This window comes from Mytilus edulis, chromosome 7 (genome assembly GCF_963676685.1).
Source record: "Mytilus edulis chromosome 7, xbMytEdul2.2, whole genome shotgun sequence".
Classification (NCBI taxonomy): domain Eukaryota; kingdom Metazoa; phylum Mollusca; class Bivalvia; order Mytilida; family Mytilidae; genus Mytilus; species Mytilus edulis.
In genome coordinates, this window is record NC_092350.1 from 36,902,061 (window position 1) to 36,923,465 (window position 21,405).

Sequence of the window (21,405 nt, forward strand, 5' to 3'; positions counted from 1 at the left end):
TAGAATAACAATATGTCACCCCAACTCCGTTGAGGGTGCCATAACTAGATTTGCCATTGCAAGCAATAGCGGATGGCACCCTTCCCCCATTGCCAGGCGAGCGGCAGCAAACTAGAATATTCCAAAGTCAAAGAGTGCATCTACACATTCAAATTATCATTTTTGTAAAGTTTAATGAAGTTTGGAGCATTTTGAAATTTTGGACATTTTTGCTGTTTCCATGGTTACGGCGGCCATTTTGAAAATTCCAACTTCAAAAGTCAACTCTGCTTATGCCATTGACCATTCCTGTAAAGTTTCATATAGTTTGCAGCATTTTTATTTTTTTGAATTTTTTTGACCTTTTAGCATTGTTTCCATGGTAACAACAGATATTTTGGAAATTCCAACTCTAAATACCACATCTTCCAATGTTGCTCATCGTGACTGTGAAGTTTTTAACAAGTTTGGAGCATTTTGATATTTTTGAAATTTTTCGTGTAGTTGCCATGGCAACATAGAAGTTTCAAAGATCGCCAAAATCATTCCAACACAAGTGTATAGTGAGCACCTACATTGTATTAAAATATTATGATTCTGAGTGTAAGCATATCCAAATAGTTCACCAAAACCAAAAACCGGAATTTTTCACATTTGTTCCGTTTCCATGGTAACGGCAGCCATCTTGAACCATTCCATGCTTACTGCAACTCTTCATCTGTGGGTCTTCAATATAGTAGAGTTCCATCAACATTGGTCCATTGGAATTCGAGAAATCGCGCGGACAAAAATGTGTGGAAGAAAAATAATAAAAACTAGATTTGTAATTGCTAGCAATAACGGATGGCACCCTCGCCCCCTATTGCCAGGCGAGCGGCAGACATTTTGAAAATTTCAAAGTCAAAGAGTGCATCTACACATGCAAATCATCATTTTTGCAAAATTTCATTAAGTTTGAAGCATTTTGAAAATTTTGATATTTTTGCTGTTTCCATGGTTACGGCGGCCATTTTGGAAATTCCAACTTCAAAATGGAACTCCGCACATGTCAGTCACTATTCCTGTAAAGTTTCATCCAGTTTGCAGCACTTATTTTTTTTTGGAAATTTTGAACATTAGTGCTGCAACCATGGTTACAGTAGATAATTCCAAAATTCTAAAAGCGTACGTCTCATTGCCACATGTCATGTTATATATCAATACAGTTTCATTTACTTTGGTGCACTACTCTCTGAGAAAATGCTGATTTTATGCATTTTTCCATAGGGTCAATGCAAAACTGGGCCCCAGTTTCCATGACAACGGCGGCCATTTTGAACTATCCAAATATTGTCTTGACATCTTGGCATACTGGAGAACATTTTCATAAAGTTTCATCCAGCTGGATCTTATAACGAAAGAGTTAGAATTTTTGATATTTTAGCTGTTTCCATGGTAACGGCAGCCATTTTGAAAATTCCAAAGTCAAACTGGAAATCAGGAGATGCCAGTGAACATTCCTGTGGAGTTTCTTCCAGTTTGGACCACTTTGATTTTTTTCGCATTTGTGCTGTTTCCATGGAAACGGCGGCCATCTTTTACCATTCCATAGCAAGGTGCACAACTTCAAGTGGGGTTCTTCATTATAGTTGAGTTCCATAAACATTGGTCCGTTCAATTCTGAGAACTCGCGCGGACAAAATGTGTGGAAGAAAAATAAAAATAACTAGATTTGCCATTGCAAGCAATAGCGGATGGCACCCTTCCCCCATTGCCAGGCGAGCGGCAGCCATTTTGAAAACTTCAAAGTCAAAGAGTGCATCTACACATGCAAAACATCATTTTTGTAAAGTTTCATTAAGTTTGGAGCATTTTGAAAATTTTGAATTTTTTGCTGTTTCCATGGTAACGGCGGCCATTTTGAAAATTCCAAACTCAAAAGTCAAGTCTACATAAGCTAGGCAACATTTGTTATAAGTTTCATTAAATTTAAAGCATTTTGAAGTTTTTCATATTTTTGCTGTTTCCATGGTAACGGCGGCCATTTTGAATATTCCAATGTCAAACCCCCGCTGCAATTTTTTCCCTCCATAATCATATACCATTTAATGTCTCTAGAATAAATTTAACATTGATGTTCTGGAATGTTCTGTGAAAATTCAAAGTTTTGACCTTTTTGCATTGTTTCCATGGTAACAACAGCTATTTTGGAAATTCCAACTCCGAATGCCACATCTTCCAATGTTGCTCATCGTTACTGTGAAGTTTCGTGAAGTTTGGAGCATTTTGATATTTTTGAAATTTTTGGTGTAGTTCCCATGGCGACATAGTAGTTCCAATGAGTGCCAAAATCATCCAACACCTGTATATAGTGGGCACCTACATTGTATTAAAATATGATGATTCTGAGTTAAAGCATTACCATACAGTTCACCAAAACTAAAAACTGTATTTTTTCACATTTGTTCTGTTTCCATGGTAACGGCAGCCATTTTTTACCATTCCAATGTCTCTTGCACAACTCCACATGGCGGTTCATATTATGGTATAGTTCCATCAACATTGGTCTGCCCAATTCTGAGAAATAGTATGGACAAAATGTGTGGAAGAATAAAAATAATAATAATAATAAAAAGAAAAAAAAGAAACGAACAATAACAAGATGTCACCCCAACTCCGTTGAGGGTGCCATAACTAGAATTGCCATTGCGAGCAATAGCGGATGTCACCCTTCCCCTATTGCCACTAAGCGGCATCCATTTGAAAACAATTTAACAGTGAATGCAGATCAACGCATTGCGATATATCTTTCTGTAAATTTTCAGTACGTTTTGAGCATTGTCAAAAGTTTCACATTTCTTCTGTTTCCATGGCAATGGCAGCCATTTTGAAAATTCCGAAGTCAAAAGTCTCATCTATACATGCCAGTTAACAATTATATTAAGTTTCATTAAGTTTGGAGCATTTTGAAAATATTTGACATTTCTGCAGTTTCCATGGCAACGGTGGCCATTTTGGAAATTCCAACTTCAAAAGTCTCATGCAGACTTGACGGTCAACAAATATATTACGCTTCATCAATTTTGGAGCATTTTGAAATTTTAGAAATTTTTGACATTTTGGCTGGTTTCTATGGTAACAGATACCATTCCAAATTTCTAATGGCAGATACCACATTGGTGCATGGGAGGGAACATACCATCAAAGTTTCAATGGATTTGACCTACCATTTTAAGAAAGTAAATGCCACTTTAAGGTTTTTGAAGCATTTTGACCATTTGTTTCCATGGTAACGGCAGACATTTTCGAAATTCCAACGCCAAATTGCACATCTACCAATGCTGCTCATCATTACTATGAAGTTTCAAAAAATTTGGAGCATTTTGATATTTTTGAAATTTTTGGTGCAGTTTCCATGGCAACATAGTAGTTCTAATGATTGCCAAAATCATCCAAAACCAGTATATGGCTGGCACCTACATTGTATTAAAATATGATGATTCTGAGTTTAAGAATCTCCAAATTATTCACCAAAACCAAAAACTGGAATTTTTCACAATTATTCTGTTTCCATGGAAACGGCAGCCATTTTTTATGGTCTTAGACCCACCTGCACCCCGAAATTTTTTGTTCCACCTTATAGTTAACTATCATTAAGATTGGTTCCATTTCACTCCAAAAAACATGCCGGACAAAATAGGTGGAAGTATAATAATAATAATACAGAAAAAGAAACAGAGGAAAAGCAATATGTCACCCGACATTGTCGATCGGGTGACATAACTAGATTTGTAATTGCTAGCAATAACGGATGGCACCCTCGTACCCCCATTGCCAGGCGAGCGACAGCCATTTTGTAAATTCCAAAGTCAAAGAGTGCGTCTACACCTGCAGGTTATCCTTTTTGCAAAATTTCATTTAGTTTGGAGCATTTTGAAATTTTGAACAATTTTGCTGTTTCCATGGTTACGGCGGCCATTTTTGAAATTCCAACTTCAAAATGCAACTCCGCACATGACAGTCACTCTTCCTGTAAAGTTTCATCCAGTTTGCAGCACATATTTTTTTTTGGAAATTTTGAACATTTGTGCTGCAACCATGGTTACAGTAGATAATTCCAAAATTCTAAAAGCAGACATCTCATGTCCACATGTCATGTTATATATCAATACAGTTTCATTAACTTTGGTGCACTACTCTCTGAGAAAATGCATATTTTATGCATTTTCCCATAGGGTCAATGCAAAACTTGGCCCTAGTTTCCATGACAACGGCGGCCATTTTGAACTATCAAAATATTGTGTTGACATCTTGGCATACTCGAGAACATTTTCATAAAGTTTCATGTCTCTAGAATAAATTTAACATTGATGTTCTGGAATGTTCTGTGAAAATTCAAAATTTTTACCTTTTTGCATTGTTTCCATGGTAACAACAGATATTTTAGAAATTCCAAAGCCAAATTCCACATCTTCCAATGTTGCTCATCGTTACTGTGAAGTTTCATTAAGTTTTGAGCATTTTGATATTTTTGAAATTTTTGGTGTAGTTTCCATGGCAACATAGTAGTTCCAATGATTGCCAAAAGCATACCAAAACCAGTATATAGTGGGCACCTACATTGTATTAAAATATAATGATTCTAAGTTTAAGCATAACGTAATAATTCACCAAAACCAAAATCTAGATTTTTTCACAATTGTGCAGTTTCCATGGAAACGGCGGCCATTAAAAAAAATTCCAGAGTCAGATGCACAACTTCACATGGGTGTCCTCATTATGTTATAGTGCCAACATTTTTGGATCACTCAATTCTTAGAAACACGATGGACAAAATGTGTGGAAGAATAATAAAAATAAGAAAAAAAAGAAACGTAGAATAACAATACGTCACCCCAACTCCGTTGAGGGTGCCATAACTAGATTTGCCATTGCAAGCAATAGCGGATGGCACCCTTCCCACATTGCCACTAAACTGCAGGCAGTTCGAAAATTTTAAAGTCAGAGACCGCATCTACAGATGTTTATTAACATTGTTGTAAAGTTTCCTCAGTTTTGGAGCATTTTGAATTTTTTGTAGTTTCCATGGCAACGGCGGCCATTTTGGAAATTCCAAAATCAAAAGTCTGATCTTTACCTGTCATTGGTCATTTATAATGAGTTTCATTAAGTTTGGAGCATTTTGAGATTTTTGGACATTTTTGCTGTTTCCATGGTAACGGTATCCATTTGGAAAATTCCAACAACAGTTTCAATATCGACTTATGCCATGTTATATATTCATAAAGTTTCTTTGAGTTTGATCTTATATTCCTTTAGAAAAGGCTGGTTTGGTGTTTTTTCCCATAGGTTCAATGTTAAACTTTTCTCCAGTTTCCATGGCAATGGTACAGATTTTGCAGAAGCTAAGTACTGTTGGTACCTCAGGGCACCACTGCCAACATTTACATAAAGTTTCATTAGGTTGGCTCTTATAATAAAAGATTTAAAATTTGGATTTTTTTTTACATTTTTGCAGTTTCCATGGTAACGGCGGCCATTTTTTATCATTCCAATGTCTCTTGCACAACTTCACATGGAGGTTCATATTATAGAATAGTTCCATCAACATTGGTCTGACCAATTCCGAGAAATAGCGTGGACAAAATGTGTGGAAGAATAAAAATAAGAAAAAAAAGAAACGAACAATAACAATATGTCACCCCAACTCCGTTGAGGGTGCCATAATAACTAGATTTGCCATTGCAAGCAATAGCGGATGGCACCCTTCCCCTATTGCCATGTGAGCGGTAGCCATGGTTACGGCGGCCATTTTGGAAAATGCCAAACTCAAAAATCAAGTCTACATTAGCTGAGCAACATTTGTTTTAAATTTCAATAAATTTGAAGCATTTTGAAGTTTTTCGTATTTTTGCTGTTTCCATGGTAACGGCGGCCATTTTGAATATAAGTCAAACCCCCGCTGCAATTTTTTCCCTCCACATTTAATGTCTCTAGAATAAATTAAACATTGATGTTCTAGAATGTTCTGTGAAAATTCAAAGTTTTGACCTTTTTGCATTGTTTCCATGGTAACAACAGCGATTTTGGAAATTCCAACGCCAAATTCCACATCTTCCAATGTTGCTCATCGTTATTGTGAAGTTTCATTAAGTTTGGAACATTTTGAGATTTTTGAATTTTTTGGAGTAGTTTCCATGGCAACATAGTAGTTCCAATGAGTGCCAAAATCATCCAACACCTGTATATAGTGGGCACCTACATTGTATTAAAATATAATGATTCTGAGTTAAATAGTATCCAAATAGTTCCCCAAAACAAAAAACTGGATTTTTTCACATTTGTTCCGTTTCCATGGTAACGGCAGCCATCTTCAAAGTGCCACCCCCGAAAAGCAAATCTTCATCTGGTGGTTAACATTATGGTATAGTTCCATCTTCTTGGGTCCATTCATATAAGAGTTCCAGACTGGACAAAAAAGTGTGGAAGAAAAATAATAAGTAAAAATAAAAAAAACAAAAAGAAACGTAGAATAACAATATGTCACCCAAACTCCGTTTAGGGTGCCATAATAATAAGAACTGAGCAAAAACAATAAGTCTCCAAACTTTGTTTGGGAGACTTAATTATATTTACAACCTTAAGCTAAGGGAGGTAATTTGATTAAAAGGGACAAAGTCATGTAGTGCAAATCATTTGAATAAAGTACCTTTGATTTTGCCATATATGGTTTGAAAAGGTAAAACCAGATGCTCCGCAGGGCGTAGCTTTATACAACCGTAGAGGTTGAACCCTGAACGGTTGGGGCAAGTATGGACACAACATTCAAGCTGGATTCAGCTCTAAATTTGGATTGTGATTAAATAGTTGACACAGCATAGGTTTCTGACACAGAATGAATGTGTTCTAATGAACTTAAAATTTTTGTTTTCTCTTAGAGCAATTCACTTTGCTGTTGAATATTAATCCTCTCAAAACAAGAATGTGTCCTCAGTACACGAATGCCCCACTCGCACTATCATTTTCCATGTACAGTGGACCGTGAAATTGGGGTAAAAACTCTAATTTGGCATTAAAATTAGAAAGAACATATCATAGAGGACATGTGTACTAAGTTTGAAGTCGATTGGACTTAAACTTCATCAAAAACTACCTTGACCAAAATCTTTAACCTGAAGCGGGACAGACGGACGGACGAATGGACGGACGAACGGACAGACGGACGGATGGATGGACGCACAGACCAGAAAACATAATGCCCCTCTACTATCGTAGGTGGGGCATAAAAATGTTTGAAGAAATTTTCTTTTTTATTTATGAAATTTCAAATGAGAAAAATTGAACCCAATTTTTTTAATCACATCCCCCTTTCCCTTATTCCAAAACTAATCTCAATTAAAATTTCTAATGGAGTTTGCAACAATAACTACTCATTTAAATACATCATAAAATTTTAAGATGTAAAAAAAAACTGCTTGTTATCACTGAATGTTATTTATTATAATTTATCAGTTGGTAGTAAAAAGTGAATATACATTGTATGTTGTATATAACAAAGATTTAAGTTGATTCTGGACAAAGAAAGATAACTCCAATTAAAAAAAAAATCTTGCTATTGCACAATATTTTGCAATTAGATATTTCTTGCTTACTATTCTGGACAAAGAAAGATAACTCTAATTAAAAAAAAATTTGCTATTTCACAATATTGTGCAATTAGATATTCCTTGCCATTGCGCAATACTGTGCAATTGAAAAGACTTGCTATTGCACAATACTTAATATAATAATTTTAGATCCTGATTTGGACCAACTTGAAAACTGGGCCCATAATAAAAAATCTAAGTACATTTTTGGATTCAGCATATCAAAGAACCCCAAGATTTCAATTTTTGTTGAAATCAGACTAAGTTTAATTTTGGACCCTTTGGACTTTAGTGTAGACCAATTTAAAAACAGGACCAAAAATGAAGAATCTACATACACAGTTAGATTTGGTATATCAAAGAACCTCATTTATTCAATTTTTGATGAAATCAAACAAAGTTTAATTTTGGACCCCGATTTGGACCAACTTGAAAACTGGGCCAATAATCAAGAATCTAAGTACATTTTTAGATTCAGCATATCAAAGAACCTAACTGATTCATTTTTTGTCAAAATCAAACTAAGTTTAATTTTGGACCCTTTGGACCTTAATGTAGACCAATTTGAAAACGGGACCAAAAGTTAAGAATCTACATACACAGTCATGACAGTTAGATTCGGCATATCAAAGAACCCCAATTATTCAATTTTGATGAAATCAAACAAAGTTTAATTTTGGACCCTTTGGGCCCCTTATTCTGTTGGGAACAAAACTCCCAAAATCAATACCAACCTTCCTTTTATGGTCATAAACCTTGTGTTTAAATTTCATAGATTTCTATTTACTTATACTAAGGTTATGGTGCGAAAACCAAGAAAAATGCTTATTTGGGTCCCTTTTTGGCCCCTAATTCCTAAACTGTTGGGACCTAAACTCCCAAAATCAATCCCAACCGTTCTTTTGTGGTCATAAACCTTGTGTCAAAATTTCATAAATTTCCATTCACTTTTACTAAAGTTAGAGTGCGAAAACTAAAAGTATTCGGACGCCGGACGACGACGACGACGACGACGCCGACGCCGACGCCAACGTGATAGCAATATACGAAGAAAAAATTTTCAAATTTTGCGGTCGTATAAAAACTAGAGGCTCTTAAGAGCCTGTGTCGCTCACCTTGGTCTATGTGCATACATGTATTGAACAAATGACACAAATGGATTCATGACAAAATAGTAATTTGATGATGGTGATGTGTTTGTAGATCTTACTTTACTGAACATTCTTGCTACTTACAATTTTCTCTATCTATAATAAACTTGGCCCTTTAGTTACACAGAGGAAAATATTTTTTTTAAATTTACAAAAATTTACCAAATTAATGAAAATTGTTAAAAATTGACCATAAAGGGCAATAACTCCTTTTAACAGGGGTCAACTGACCATTTTTGACTTAGTTGTAGATCTTACTTTGCTGAACATTATTGCTGTGTACAGTTATTCTCTATCTATAAGAATATTCAAGATAATACCCAAAAATAGCAAAATTTCCTTAAATTTACCAATTGTGGGGCAGCAACCCAACACAGGTTGTCCGATTCATCTGAAAATTTCAGGGCAGATAGATCTTGACCTAATGAACAATTTTACCTTGTCGGATTTGCTCTAAATGCTTTGTTTCAGAGTCACAAGCCAAAATCTACATTTTACCCCTATGTTCTACTTTTAGTCATGGCGGCCATGTTGGTTGGTTGGCTTGGTGACCGGACACAATTTTTAAACTAGATACCCCAATAATGATTGTAGCCAAGTTTTGTTAAATTTGCATGGCCCAGTAGTTTCAGAGGAGAAGATTTTTGTAAAAGTTAACGACGACAAACAACGGACAATGGACGCCAAGTGATGAGAAGAGCTCATTTGGCCAGTCATTTCAGGCAGATAGATCTTAATCTAAGGAAAAATTTGACCTCATGTGAGATTTGGTCTAAATGCTTTGGTTTCAGAGATACAAGCCAACCAGATGCTCTGCAGGGTGCAGTTTTATACGACTGCAGAGGGCGAACCCTTAACAGTTGGGGCAAGTATGGACACAACATTCAAGATTGATACAGCTCTGAATTTGGATTATGTTTAAATAGTTGACACAGGATAGGTTTTTGACACAGGATAGGTTTTTGACGCAAAATGAGTGTGGTCTAATGAACTTAAAGATACTTTTTGCTTTTGAGCAATACACTTATAATGCTTTTGGATATTAATTCCCTCAACAACAAAAAAAAAATGAAGAAATTTTCATTTTAATTTCTGAAATCTGAAATGAGAAAAAATGAAAACTACAAAATGCTTATTTGGGCCCCTTTTTGCCCCTAATTCCTAAACCTTTGGGACCATAACCCCCAAAATCAATCCCAACCTTCCTTTTGTGGTTCAAAACATTTTTTTATTGATTACTTTTTACTTATACTAAAGTTATTATCCCTAATAGTTATCAAATGTACCAGGATTATAATTTTTTACGCCAGACGATATCTATGAAAACTGAGAAGGATCATTAAAAATTCCAAATTTCAAAATCCTATATATATCATGTTGTGTACAAGTTATCATTTGTACAAATTATAATTTGTACAAAAAAAATTGTACTAACTATAATTTGTATTTTGACTTAATTGGTACAAACTGTAATTTGTACATATTATAACTTGTACAAAAAAATTATACAAACTATAATTTGTATTTTGACTTTGTACAAATTGTAATTTGTACAAAGTGCTTGTACAAATTACAATTTGTTCAATATTTGACGGAAATTCTCTTATAACTTGTACATTATTTCATAATATGTATTTTGGTGATACACACCATTATTATGAAATGATCAGACAAGACAGCGAGTACATCTTATTTACAAAATACAAAATTGTTCTTTATCATTCGTTTTGGCAGATGATTAAATTATGGCATTAGGAATTGCATCTTTTGACTTTCACATTTATCTCTTCTTTATCACACTTTGCAACAGCTATTTACTTTGGGGTCAGTTGCTTGAATCAGTTGCAAAAGCTATATTTTCTAGGATTTATATTTTACACTCTTGAACATCTTTGGTCATTTACTCAATTGATGTAATAGTGTAAACATGGGTGGAATTGTTAATCACAAGGAGAAATTTTCCAAAACGTTCTCAAATTATGTGGACACCAAGGAAAAGCATAATGGGCTTATAGTTAAATTGTGTAAGATATTACAAGGAAGCTATTAAATCAAGATTTCCAAATGGTGAAGTTGTAATCATCCCTTCGTAAATTTTACGTACGCCATCAGGAGTTGGTTGATCGTTATGGAATTACCGTATCACAAATGATATCGGATATGTTCCTTACGTTGTAACTACAATCCCATTTCCCTTTCATGAATGTCACTTAGTGAATTAGACTTTTTACCGAATTTGTTATCACATCAGCAACACGATGTGGATCTGCTTACCCTTCCCAAGCACACGAGATCAACCCTAGTATTTGATGGGGTTTGTGTTGCCTATTCTTTATGTTGTGTCATGTGTACTATTGTTTGTCTGTTTGTCTTTTTTTATTTTGAGCCATGGAGTTGTCAGTTTATTTTTTAGATTTATGAGTTTGGCTGTCCCTCTGGGTATCTTTCGTCCATCTTTATATTGAAACACTGATCATTCTTGCAAGAAAGTGTGCACTGTGTGGACAATAGATCCAAGACTATTATCTTACCATGAAAACAACCAGTAATTATCATAACTTGTTGTTTTGGGTTGATGTCATCATACATATATTCTTCATCGATATATCTAAGGCTTAATTGTTGAATCTGGAAATTTTGGTTCCCAAAACAGAAAAGCTGTAAAAATTTAAACAGGATATTAATATGTCTTAGTTAAATTTGAGCTCTGAAAGACAGTGACATGTTTAATCACAGCAACGGTTTCTGTCACAGGTTCTTTCGTGCATTGGCAAGTTCAGTATTTTTAAATTTAAAAATGTGAAATTCAAAAGATTAATTCCCAATGCCATCTCAAACAAATGATATTAACGAATTATTTTAGTATTTAATAAAAAAAAAAAAGTTAATTGTGTGGTAATTTATTAACAGTTCTGTAGTGTGTATCAATGTTTTTTCAACAAAATACATATTATAAAATAATTTTGTACAAATTGTAAGTGAATTTTTCTTCAAATTATGTACAAATTATAATGCACTTTTTGTACAAATCACTTTTTGTACAAAATATAATTTGTACAAATGATAACTTGTGCACAACATATATATTATATAATCTAACATAATTCCTCATGCTTATGAAAGCCAAAAAAAGATTGCACTTTACACTCTGATATACTACTAAATGCTAAATTATAAAGGGTCTGTTAAACCTTAATTCATAGGGATACATCCAACTTAAGCATTTGAAAGCCTTTGATACACAGTGTCCTTGCAAGTAGCAACCCTCTATAAAGAAAAGAAGGAAATCTGAGCCCTATACAATTGTATAGTATCAGAGGCGGATCCAGGGGGTGGTCATCCGGTGCCGGTGACCACCCCCTGGGTTTGCAAAAATGGTGCACCATGTACCAAAAAATGGTGCACCTTGAACATTTTGAAAAATAAATTCGTCGATCAAATCAATTTGTCTATCGTAATCACCAGTCATAAAGTTGTCATTACTTACCTTAAGGCTAAATACATGTACCTTGACAGGTATGTTTATACAATGAACATGTAATCAACAATCGCTAATAACTTGGTCGATTTCTTTGATGTTAAGGTGTAAAAATGAAGAGACAAAAAATATGCAGGAAAGAACAGACTGTTTCAGCTGAATTGGCTAAATCGCTATGATGGGCTAGTGTACTCACCTTCACAAGAAGGAGCTTACTGCATATACTGTGCTCTGTTTGGGGTTGATAGTTTGGGAACATTATCATGCAAACCACTAACAGATATGGCACATGCAAGTACAAGACTTAACGATCATTTCGGCCGTGATGAGAAATCATGTAAAAAAAGTCATACTGAAGCTAGAGCAAAAGCTCAACTTTTTCTTGACAACATTGAGCAAAGGACTACTGATATTCAAACATTTATTTCAAGGAAACGGATTAATATAAGCTATATATAGCTTGTTTCTGAATCCTGTTATTATTGTGTATTTTGTATGATTATATATTTGTATTGATGATGAATAAATATGTTTAAACTAAACATTTATTGATAAAGCAATGAATGAACGTATAAAAGCAAACAGAACTGTTTTGAAATCTATATGCAAGTGTGTTTTGCTTTGTGGCAAACAGAACCTTCCTATAAGGGGCCATAAAAAATTTAGATTTAAGATTTCAAAAGGTGACCACCCCCTAATAAATTCCTGGATCCGCCCCTGAGTATTGTAGCGTAGTTTTATTCAATGTGCAGGCACACCTGGAAAATGGCTTTTTTACATGGAACGTTCTCAATGGAAATATTGAAATCATCAGTTTTTCATAAAATTTTAGATGTCATTTGACCCTTTTCTGAGTAATATCGTTATTTCAAATTCATTGGTATAGATTTAAATAACATATTATAATAATAATAATAATAAATTCTTTATTTAAAGAGGGTAAACACAGTTAGTTACAATCACTAATCTTCCCTGAGGCCCTCATATACATGTATGCAATACAAGTAAAAACAAAATGATAATAATAAGAGAAAAAAGCAAACATACAACATATAAACACAATTGTATAGACATAAAAGTTCAATGTACATGTACCATGATTAAAAGATATAAAACAGTTACATATCGCATGTAGTAAATAGACCTAGAATATACAAATCATTAAAATCATACATTCTAAGAGTAATAGTTGCAATCATTTCAGACTGACATATTAAGAGGACAATTACAGGACCTGTCTTGTGTGAATCGTTCAGCAAACAACAACCAATTTTTGTCGAGCCTGCAACTTTTGTTGCAGAAAGCTCGACATAGGGATAGTGATCAGGCAGCTACGGCGGCGTTAGATAACTTCTTAAAAACTTTATTTTTTAGAAGGTGGAAGGCCTGGATGCTTCATACTTTGTATATAGATGCCTCATGTTAATAAGTTTCTGTCAGTCACATGTCAAATGTCCTTGACCTCATTTTCATTGTTCAGGAATCACTTGAAAAAAAAATCAGATGTTTTGTAATGTTGAATTCTCTCTTATTATAAGTTATAGGATAACTTTATTTGGTATGTGCATACCTTGCAAGGTCCTCATGCCTGTCAGACAGTTTTCTCTTGACCTCGACCTCATTTCATGGATCAGTGAACAAGGTTAAGTTTTGGTGGTCAAGTCCATATCTCAGATACTATAGCAATAGGGCTAGTATATTTGGTGTATGGAAGGACTGTAAGGTGTACATGTCCAACTGACAGGTGTCATCTGACCTTGACCTCATTTTCCTGGTTCAGTGGTTATAGTTAAGTTTTTGTCGAGTCTGCAACTTTTGTTGCAGAAAGCTTGACATAGGGATAGTGATCCGGCAGCGGTGGTGGTGTTAGCTAACTTTTTAAAAGCTTTATATATTAGAAGGTGGAAGACCTGGATGCTTCACACTTTGTATATAGATGCCTCATGTTACGAAGTTTCCGTCAGTCACATGTCAAATGTCCTTGACCTCAATTTCATGGTTCAGTGACCACTTGAAAAAAAGTTCAGATTTATTGTAATGTTGAATTCTCTCTTATTATAAGTAATCGGATAATTATACTTGGTATGTGTATACCTTGCAAGGTCCTCATGTCCATCAAACAATTTTCACTGGACCCTCGACCTCATTTCATGGATCAGTGAACAAGGTTAAGTTTTGGTGGTCAAGTCCACATCTCAGATACTATAAGCAAAAGGGCTACTATATTCGGCGTATGAAAGGACTGTAAGGTGTACATGTCCAACTGGCAGGTGTCATCTGACCTTGACCTCATTTTCATGGTTCAGTGGTTATAGTTAAGTTTTTGTGTTTTGGTCTGTTTTTCTCATACTTTATGCAATAGATCTACTTTATTTGTTGTATGGAATGATTGTAAGGTGTGCATGTCTAGTGGGCAGATGTCATCTGACCTTGACCTCATTTTCATGGTTGAGTGGTCAAAGTTAAGTTTTTGAGTTTTGGTCTTTTTATCTTACTATATGCCATAGGTCAACTATATTTGGTGTATGGAAGCATTGTTAGCTGTACATGTCTGCCTGGCATGGCTCATCTGACCTTGACTTCATTTTCATGGTTCATTGGTCTTTGTTTAGTTATCTTGGTTAATGTTAAGTTTATGTGACAGTTTTTAATAAAGCTTTATACTTGGGACAATCAACATAATATCAATTATTAGTAAAGAAGGTGAGACATTTCAGTGTGTGCATTCTTGTTGTGTTTTATTCTGTTTTTCTCATACTTTATGCAATAGGTCTACTATATTTGTTGTATGGAATGATTGAAAGTTAGGTGTACATGTTTAGCGGGCAGATGTCATCTGACCTTGACTTCATTTTCATGGTTCAGTGGTTTAAGTTAAGTTTTTGAGTTTTGGTCTTTTTATCAAATACTATATGCCATAACTATATTTGGTGAATGGAAATATTTTATGATCTATATCTCAGTCACGCAGGTTTTATTTGACCGCAACCTCATTTTCACGGTTCAGTGCACAGTGTAAAGTTTTTGTGTTTTGGTCTATTTTTCTTAAACTATAAGTAATAGGTCAACTATGTTTGTTGTATGGAAGTATTGTTAGCTGTACATGTCTGCCTGGCATGGTTCATCTGACCTTAACCTCATTTTCATGGTTCATTGGTCAATATTTAGTTTTCTTTGTTAATGTTAAGTTTATGTGACAGTTGTAATAAATCTTTATATTTAGGACTATCAACATAATATCAACAATTAGTAAAGAAGGCGAGACATTTCAGCATGTGCACTCTTGTTGTTAAATTATCTCAACAAAATTTGATTGACAATTTCTCTTTATGTTATTTAGGAGATAAAGTTTAAAATTATTGAACAAAAGCCAAGACTTATGTTATTCCATTTATACGTTCAGAAAAGATATTTACACATCAATTCACAATGTCAATTTGTAAATGTGATATAATGCATGTTGTACACTAATGGAAGTTTGAATAAAATATTTGAAATTGATAATCATATAAAATCAAATGAAGTCTTACACTACAAGTTACATGTCTTGCTATGGTAAATTTATATTGATAATAATTTCATAAAACTGTCACATTAGTACAAACTAGTTATAGACCACAAAAAATTAAAAAATATTTGGTCGTATATTGGTATCAGGTCGTCAGCGTTGTCAGAAGACAATTATAAATTCAGTATTAGTAAATAGAAATCTATAAAATTTTAACACAAAGTTTATAACCACTAAAAGAAGGTTGGGGTTGATTTTATGGGTTTTGGTCCCAACAGTTAAGAATTCGGGGCCTGATGATAAAGGGGCACAAATAAGCATTAAGCATTTTTCTTGGTTTTTGAACAATAACTTTAGTATAGGTAAATAGAAATCTATGAAATTTAAAAACAAGGTTTATGACCACAAAAGAAAGGTTGGGATTGATTGGAGTTTTGGTCCCAACAGTTGAGGAATTGGAGGCCAAAAGGGTCCAAAATTAAACTTTATTTGATTTGATAAAAAAATAGAATTATTTGGGTTCTTTGATATGCCGAAACTAACTGTGTAACTAGATTCTTAATTTTTGGTCCCTTTTCAAATTGGTCTACATTAAGGTTCAAAGGGTTCAAAATTAAACTTAATTTTGAATTTAACAAAATTGAATTTTTAAGGTTCTTAAATTTGATATGCTGAATCTAAACATGTACTTATATTTCTTTATTATGGGCCCAGTTTTAAAGTTGGTCCAAATCGGGGTCCAAAATAAAAACTTTTGTTTGATTTCATCAAAAATTGTATTCTTGTGGTTCTTTGATAATGGCTTCATCTTAACCATGTATTTAGTTTTGGAATATTGGACCATAATAGGTAAATGTCCAATTTAGTTCTTAGACCACTGTTCATTCTGTGTCAGTAACCTATTCTGTGTCAACTATTTAATCACAATCAAAATTCAGAGTTGTATCAAGTTTGAATGCTGTATGTGTCCATACTTGCCACAACAATGGACGGAAAACAGTATACCATTTTACATTCCATAAACATGCATGTAAAAAAACAATCGAAGAAGGACTGAAGTGATCCTCAATATCTCTCTCCCGGAGTAAAAGTGATGGCAAGAAATGTTTTGCCTAATGTCTGACAAGTTGTCAGCACATATCCTTTCAAAAGTTTTATTGTTTGTCTGTGCACATTTATATTATTAATCCATGGTATATTTTATAAGATCATCTGATATAAAATTTAAGATATTATTTGTTGCCTTGGATTTAAACTGCAATAAAACAGGATTTCTTTATTGATTTACGAGTTTGAATTTTGTATTTTGAATTCTTAATTTGAAATTATGAATCAGACCCTTCTCGGTCGGGCTGTGAGGAATAAAACATTAAAATAAATCTAGTCAAGTAATTATCAACTTACATAAATCGAACCCCAGTTTTATTTGTTGAATTTTCAATATAATGCTTTAATTGTGGTTTTCTTAATATATTTACAGGTTTACCAAAACAGACTGAAGGAACAAAATTGGCATTTTTCTTTCACAACATCAACCTAAGTCACAGTGTTGTTTCTGTTGTAGCCAGCAGTTTTTCTGCTGAAAGGGCAAAGCAAACAGCCCTGAAAGCAGTAAAATCTATTAAATTTGAAAACAAAATTGAGACTGAGGATTCAATCTCAGAAAGGTAGTATTTTTAGCACATACAAATGAATAAGGATGGCAGCTTAGTCAAATTATATTTAGCTATATCAATTTGCATACAAAACAATATCCTTTTCAGAAAGTATTTCTTAAATTCAAAAGTAACCGTGCAATAATCATACAAAACAATATCCTTTTCAGGCAATTTTTTCTTAAATTGAAAATTAACTATCAGTGCAATTTACATACAAACCCTGAGTGAATATCCTTTCCAGTAAGTTTTTCCAAAATTGTATTTAAAAAAATAATTTGGCCAATTTAAAGTATGAAGTAAATGAATCAAAGTGTGCAAATCACTTGAAAAAAGTCATCTGCCCATTGCTAAACAATACAATGTCATTATATGTGTGCAAATTTTTACCCTCTTTAAACATGTGCAAGGAAGATCCTTCATTTAACAACTCAATACAAGTAATATAATAAATTCCTACTTTTCATGCCATTGCCTTTTAATGCAGGCATATATAAATACTGGATGGGTTGTTTGTTTTTATTATATTTGAAGGCCCTCCCACAACTTAATCAAAGAGTAAATTGCTCTGAGGTATACGATTGCCATTGTTTTCATTGACAAATGTATACATGTAGCTGGATAATATTTTTGGAAAGATTGGAACTTGTTCTAAATCTTTCCTTAGGCACTGGCTTCCCTAACAACACGACAGGTACTATTACTAAATGTATTCACACTGAAATATAGTTCCCTATAGTTCTCATGTATGTGCACATAATATACATATAAACTGTAAACAAATGGACATATTTTTGGAGCAGTTCATTCAAGAATGTATGTCATTAAGGTGTGGTGATGGAAAGGCTTTTTTTAAACATATTGATTAGGTAATATAATACAATACTAGATGATTGACAACTGTCATTATCATCAACCATTCTGAGGGACAAGGTGGACCTTTAATTACAATGCCCCACCTCCTAAACTGTCAATCAAATTGATCACATTACTTATCGACCTCAGTCTTACATAATTATAGAGACCCTATTACATCTCTAATTCAATATACATCCCATAAAACAAATATCAATGAATATTTGACCTCATAATTGAATACACAAATGTATATATTAGATGTTTGATATATAAGGATGATAGATTTATTTATTGCCTATTACTTTTGATCTACATTACATAAAGTGAATCTGTAAGTTATGTCTGAAAGATAAATGATTAATTAAGGATTAACAAGATCTTTAAAAAAAAATTGAAATATAAATATAAATATGAATATATAAAAGGTATTCAAGTAAGGCGGCCTATAATTTACTTGATAAATTTCCAATAATCATCTGCAATTAATCAACAATTTAGGTTAGTTCACTTTTTTTTATCAGTAATTGGCTTGAAACAGTTTTAAAATTAAAATTTTAAAACTTTTGATTAGGCCAATTAAAATTAATTGATAGATTTTCATCCCCGCCCGCCCGATTTTTTTTATTTTGAAAAATTTATGCTTTCCAGGTTTTGTTTCTTTCCAGTACCGGTAACGGTCAACAATTTCGTTTCATTCGAATTTCCTGTTTCAAATTTCGGTTTTCATATTTATTGTTTCGAGTACTTTAAAATGATTATGTTGACAAATGATGACAATATCATCTACGATGAATAGATTACCAGAATGACATGAAATATTTGGGTTACTAGTAATGAGCTGTGTTCCGTTGAAGAACACAAATTGCGGTATGTCACAAATTGAAAATTTCTTTCATTAGAAAACCATTGATATTTTTTTAATAAAACATTGACTTTGTGCCAGCAAATTTGGGCTCTGAAAGATTTCAAAAGTCCAAGAATCGTGGGACACATTGGTAGAAAAAAACATAACTGGACCCGGCAAACATACACATTGTGTTATAGAAAGCCCTTAGATTTACCCATGGCTATTGTTTTTGTTTAAAAACACCAAATACCATTAAAAGAGTCATTAAACAACTTCATGTTTTACCTTTTAATTATATTTGCCTCAGTCTTGAATAACTTGAGAATCTTAAAAGCACAACCCTACTATTACCAACACTGTTTGAGTTCTCATTAATCATTCATAATACTTGTGTTGCATACCATTACCCGTACAAATTGCATATGCATAATTTTATGGGGACTACAAACCATCGTTAAAAAGTAGTCCAACTGAATAGAGAATTTCTGCATGATTTTACTGTTTACTGGAAATAGGTTTCTAAAGTAGCAATTGCATGTAGAACAATCGTTGCCAATCAGAGATATTTATTTAAGATTTTTTTTTAATTATGTACGATTCTTAAGACATGTTTACACATGTACATGGTATAAGCTACATTTTTTAAGTAAACACTTGCATATATATGAAGTTCACATCACCAGAAGGTTCATATTAAATAAAATTTAAAAGTTAAAATCCTCCCACCCGCCCCATTTTTTTCAAAACTTTGGATGAAAATCTACTAATTAATTTTAGTTGGCCTTATAACAAATCATTTTTTATTAGTTTATTCCCTATCAATCATTGTGTCTATTTTAGTCATTTGAATTTTTATAAGAAGTGAATATATATTTTTGAAATCAAGAAAAAATCCGCATTTCAATAAAAATAAGTTTTTTAATTTGTTTACGTTAAAAAAGTACATTTTCAATACCCTGTCCTGAAAATATAAATTGATCAAAAGGCACTCTACAACTTTTAATCTTCAATGTCATATAACCTATGTTTTAACTTACAAAATGCCCCAAAACAACATTTTAGATTATTTTTGTTGACACTTTTTAAAGTTGTTAGCTTATGTCTTATAAGAGTAATTGGCAACATTTACTAGAAGAATTTTCAGCAATAGTGCTTTATTTATGTTCTTTTGTCCCCACCATACATGTACCTTAATATGAAATTATCCAAACTACTCTTCCAATCTTTCCATGAGTGATATCCATCACTTTGATTTTCAAAACTAATTCAACTGCATATGTAAAATGTAATTTATGTAATCTGAATAGTTACAAAATAGCCAATACCAGATACAAGTGTTTGAACAATGTATACTTAGTTATAGGCCTATTGTGTTTTATTTTTGTACTATCAATTCCAAGTTTACTTTCCACAGCAGTCACTAAGACTCAGAAAGAGAGAAGGTATTTCACTTCATATCTTATCAGTAAATATCACCTATTTTCCTACATTAATTCTTTTAATCATCTAAGGAGGAACCCCATTCCTAACTCTGAAAATATTTAATTTCCTTTGGGTCAGTCATGACTCTTTTCTGTACACATTCCTCGGTTTAAATTGCGATCGTTTTTAATATAATACAATGTTTATCGACAGAAAGAGTTAATTTTTCTCGACGTGTTTTGATTCAGAACTGACCAAAGTTACTTCCATAAGGGAGACAACTCGAAACTATATAATATGGAAGACTCCATTTCGCCTGAAGGGGTGTTATAGTTACACCTTTACGATGCTGACTACATTTATTTTAATTTTAAATGATGCATATGATTTAAAATTATGCAACAACAATAACCCTCAATAGCACTAGACATACATAGAAAGGATCCCATGATTTTTAAATTAATCAATTGAGTGGGGAATCCTGAGCAACCATTTCATCTAATACCCCTTGAAGTCAAGAAAACTATATGCATGCACATAATTACCTAAGCAAACCCTGAAGCAAGAGTGTTTATTAAATGTTAATTAAACGACCTAAATGGTCCTCTATTTCTTTAAGGAAGTACTAGTACAATATCAAATATCCGTTTCATAACGGTGACATATATTAAGAAAAACTCCACTTCAGTTCTGATATGACAGAAATATAATAATCAGAATTCAGAGAACTCTCGCATATTAATCAAAACTGGGGAATTCACTCTGACCTACGTGTTTCTAAATTTATAAAAACACTAAATATAAATACTGCTCAATTCTGATTTTCCGTGTTGTTAAAAACACCCATATAAGTCAAGGGAAATATCAAACATGAAGATTATG

At 33.3% G+C, this 21,405-nt stretch overlaps 1 protein-coding gene and 1 long non-coding RNA gene across 2 annotated transcripts in view; one reads left to right on the top strand and one right to left on the bottom strand.

Moving 5' to 3' along the window:
* The window catches only part of LOC139482647 (uncharacterized), a 256,737-nt gene that overhangs the window by 148,717 nt on the left and 86,615 nt on the right, over positions 1-21,405 (top strand). Inside the window, exon 13 of the mRNA XM_071266634.1 lies at positions 17,222-17,408. Within this exon, the coding sequence (XP_071122735.1) occupies positions 17,222-17,408 (187 nt within the window). The remainder of the gene's footprint in view (positions 1-17,221; positions 17,409-21,405) is intronic.
* The window catches only part of LOC139482649 (uncharacterized), a 231,091-nt gene that overhangs the window by 102,210 nt on the left and 107,476 nt on the right, over positions 1-21,405 (bottom strand). The window contains exon 5 of the long non-coding RNA XR_011654900.1: positions 11,287-11,413. This is a non-coding gene — a long non-coding RNA (uncharacterized lncRNA). The remainder of the gene's footprint in view (positions 1-11,286; positions 11,414-21,405) is intronic.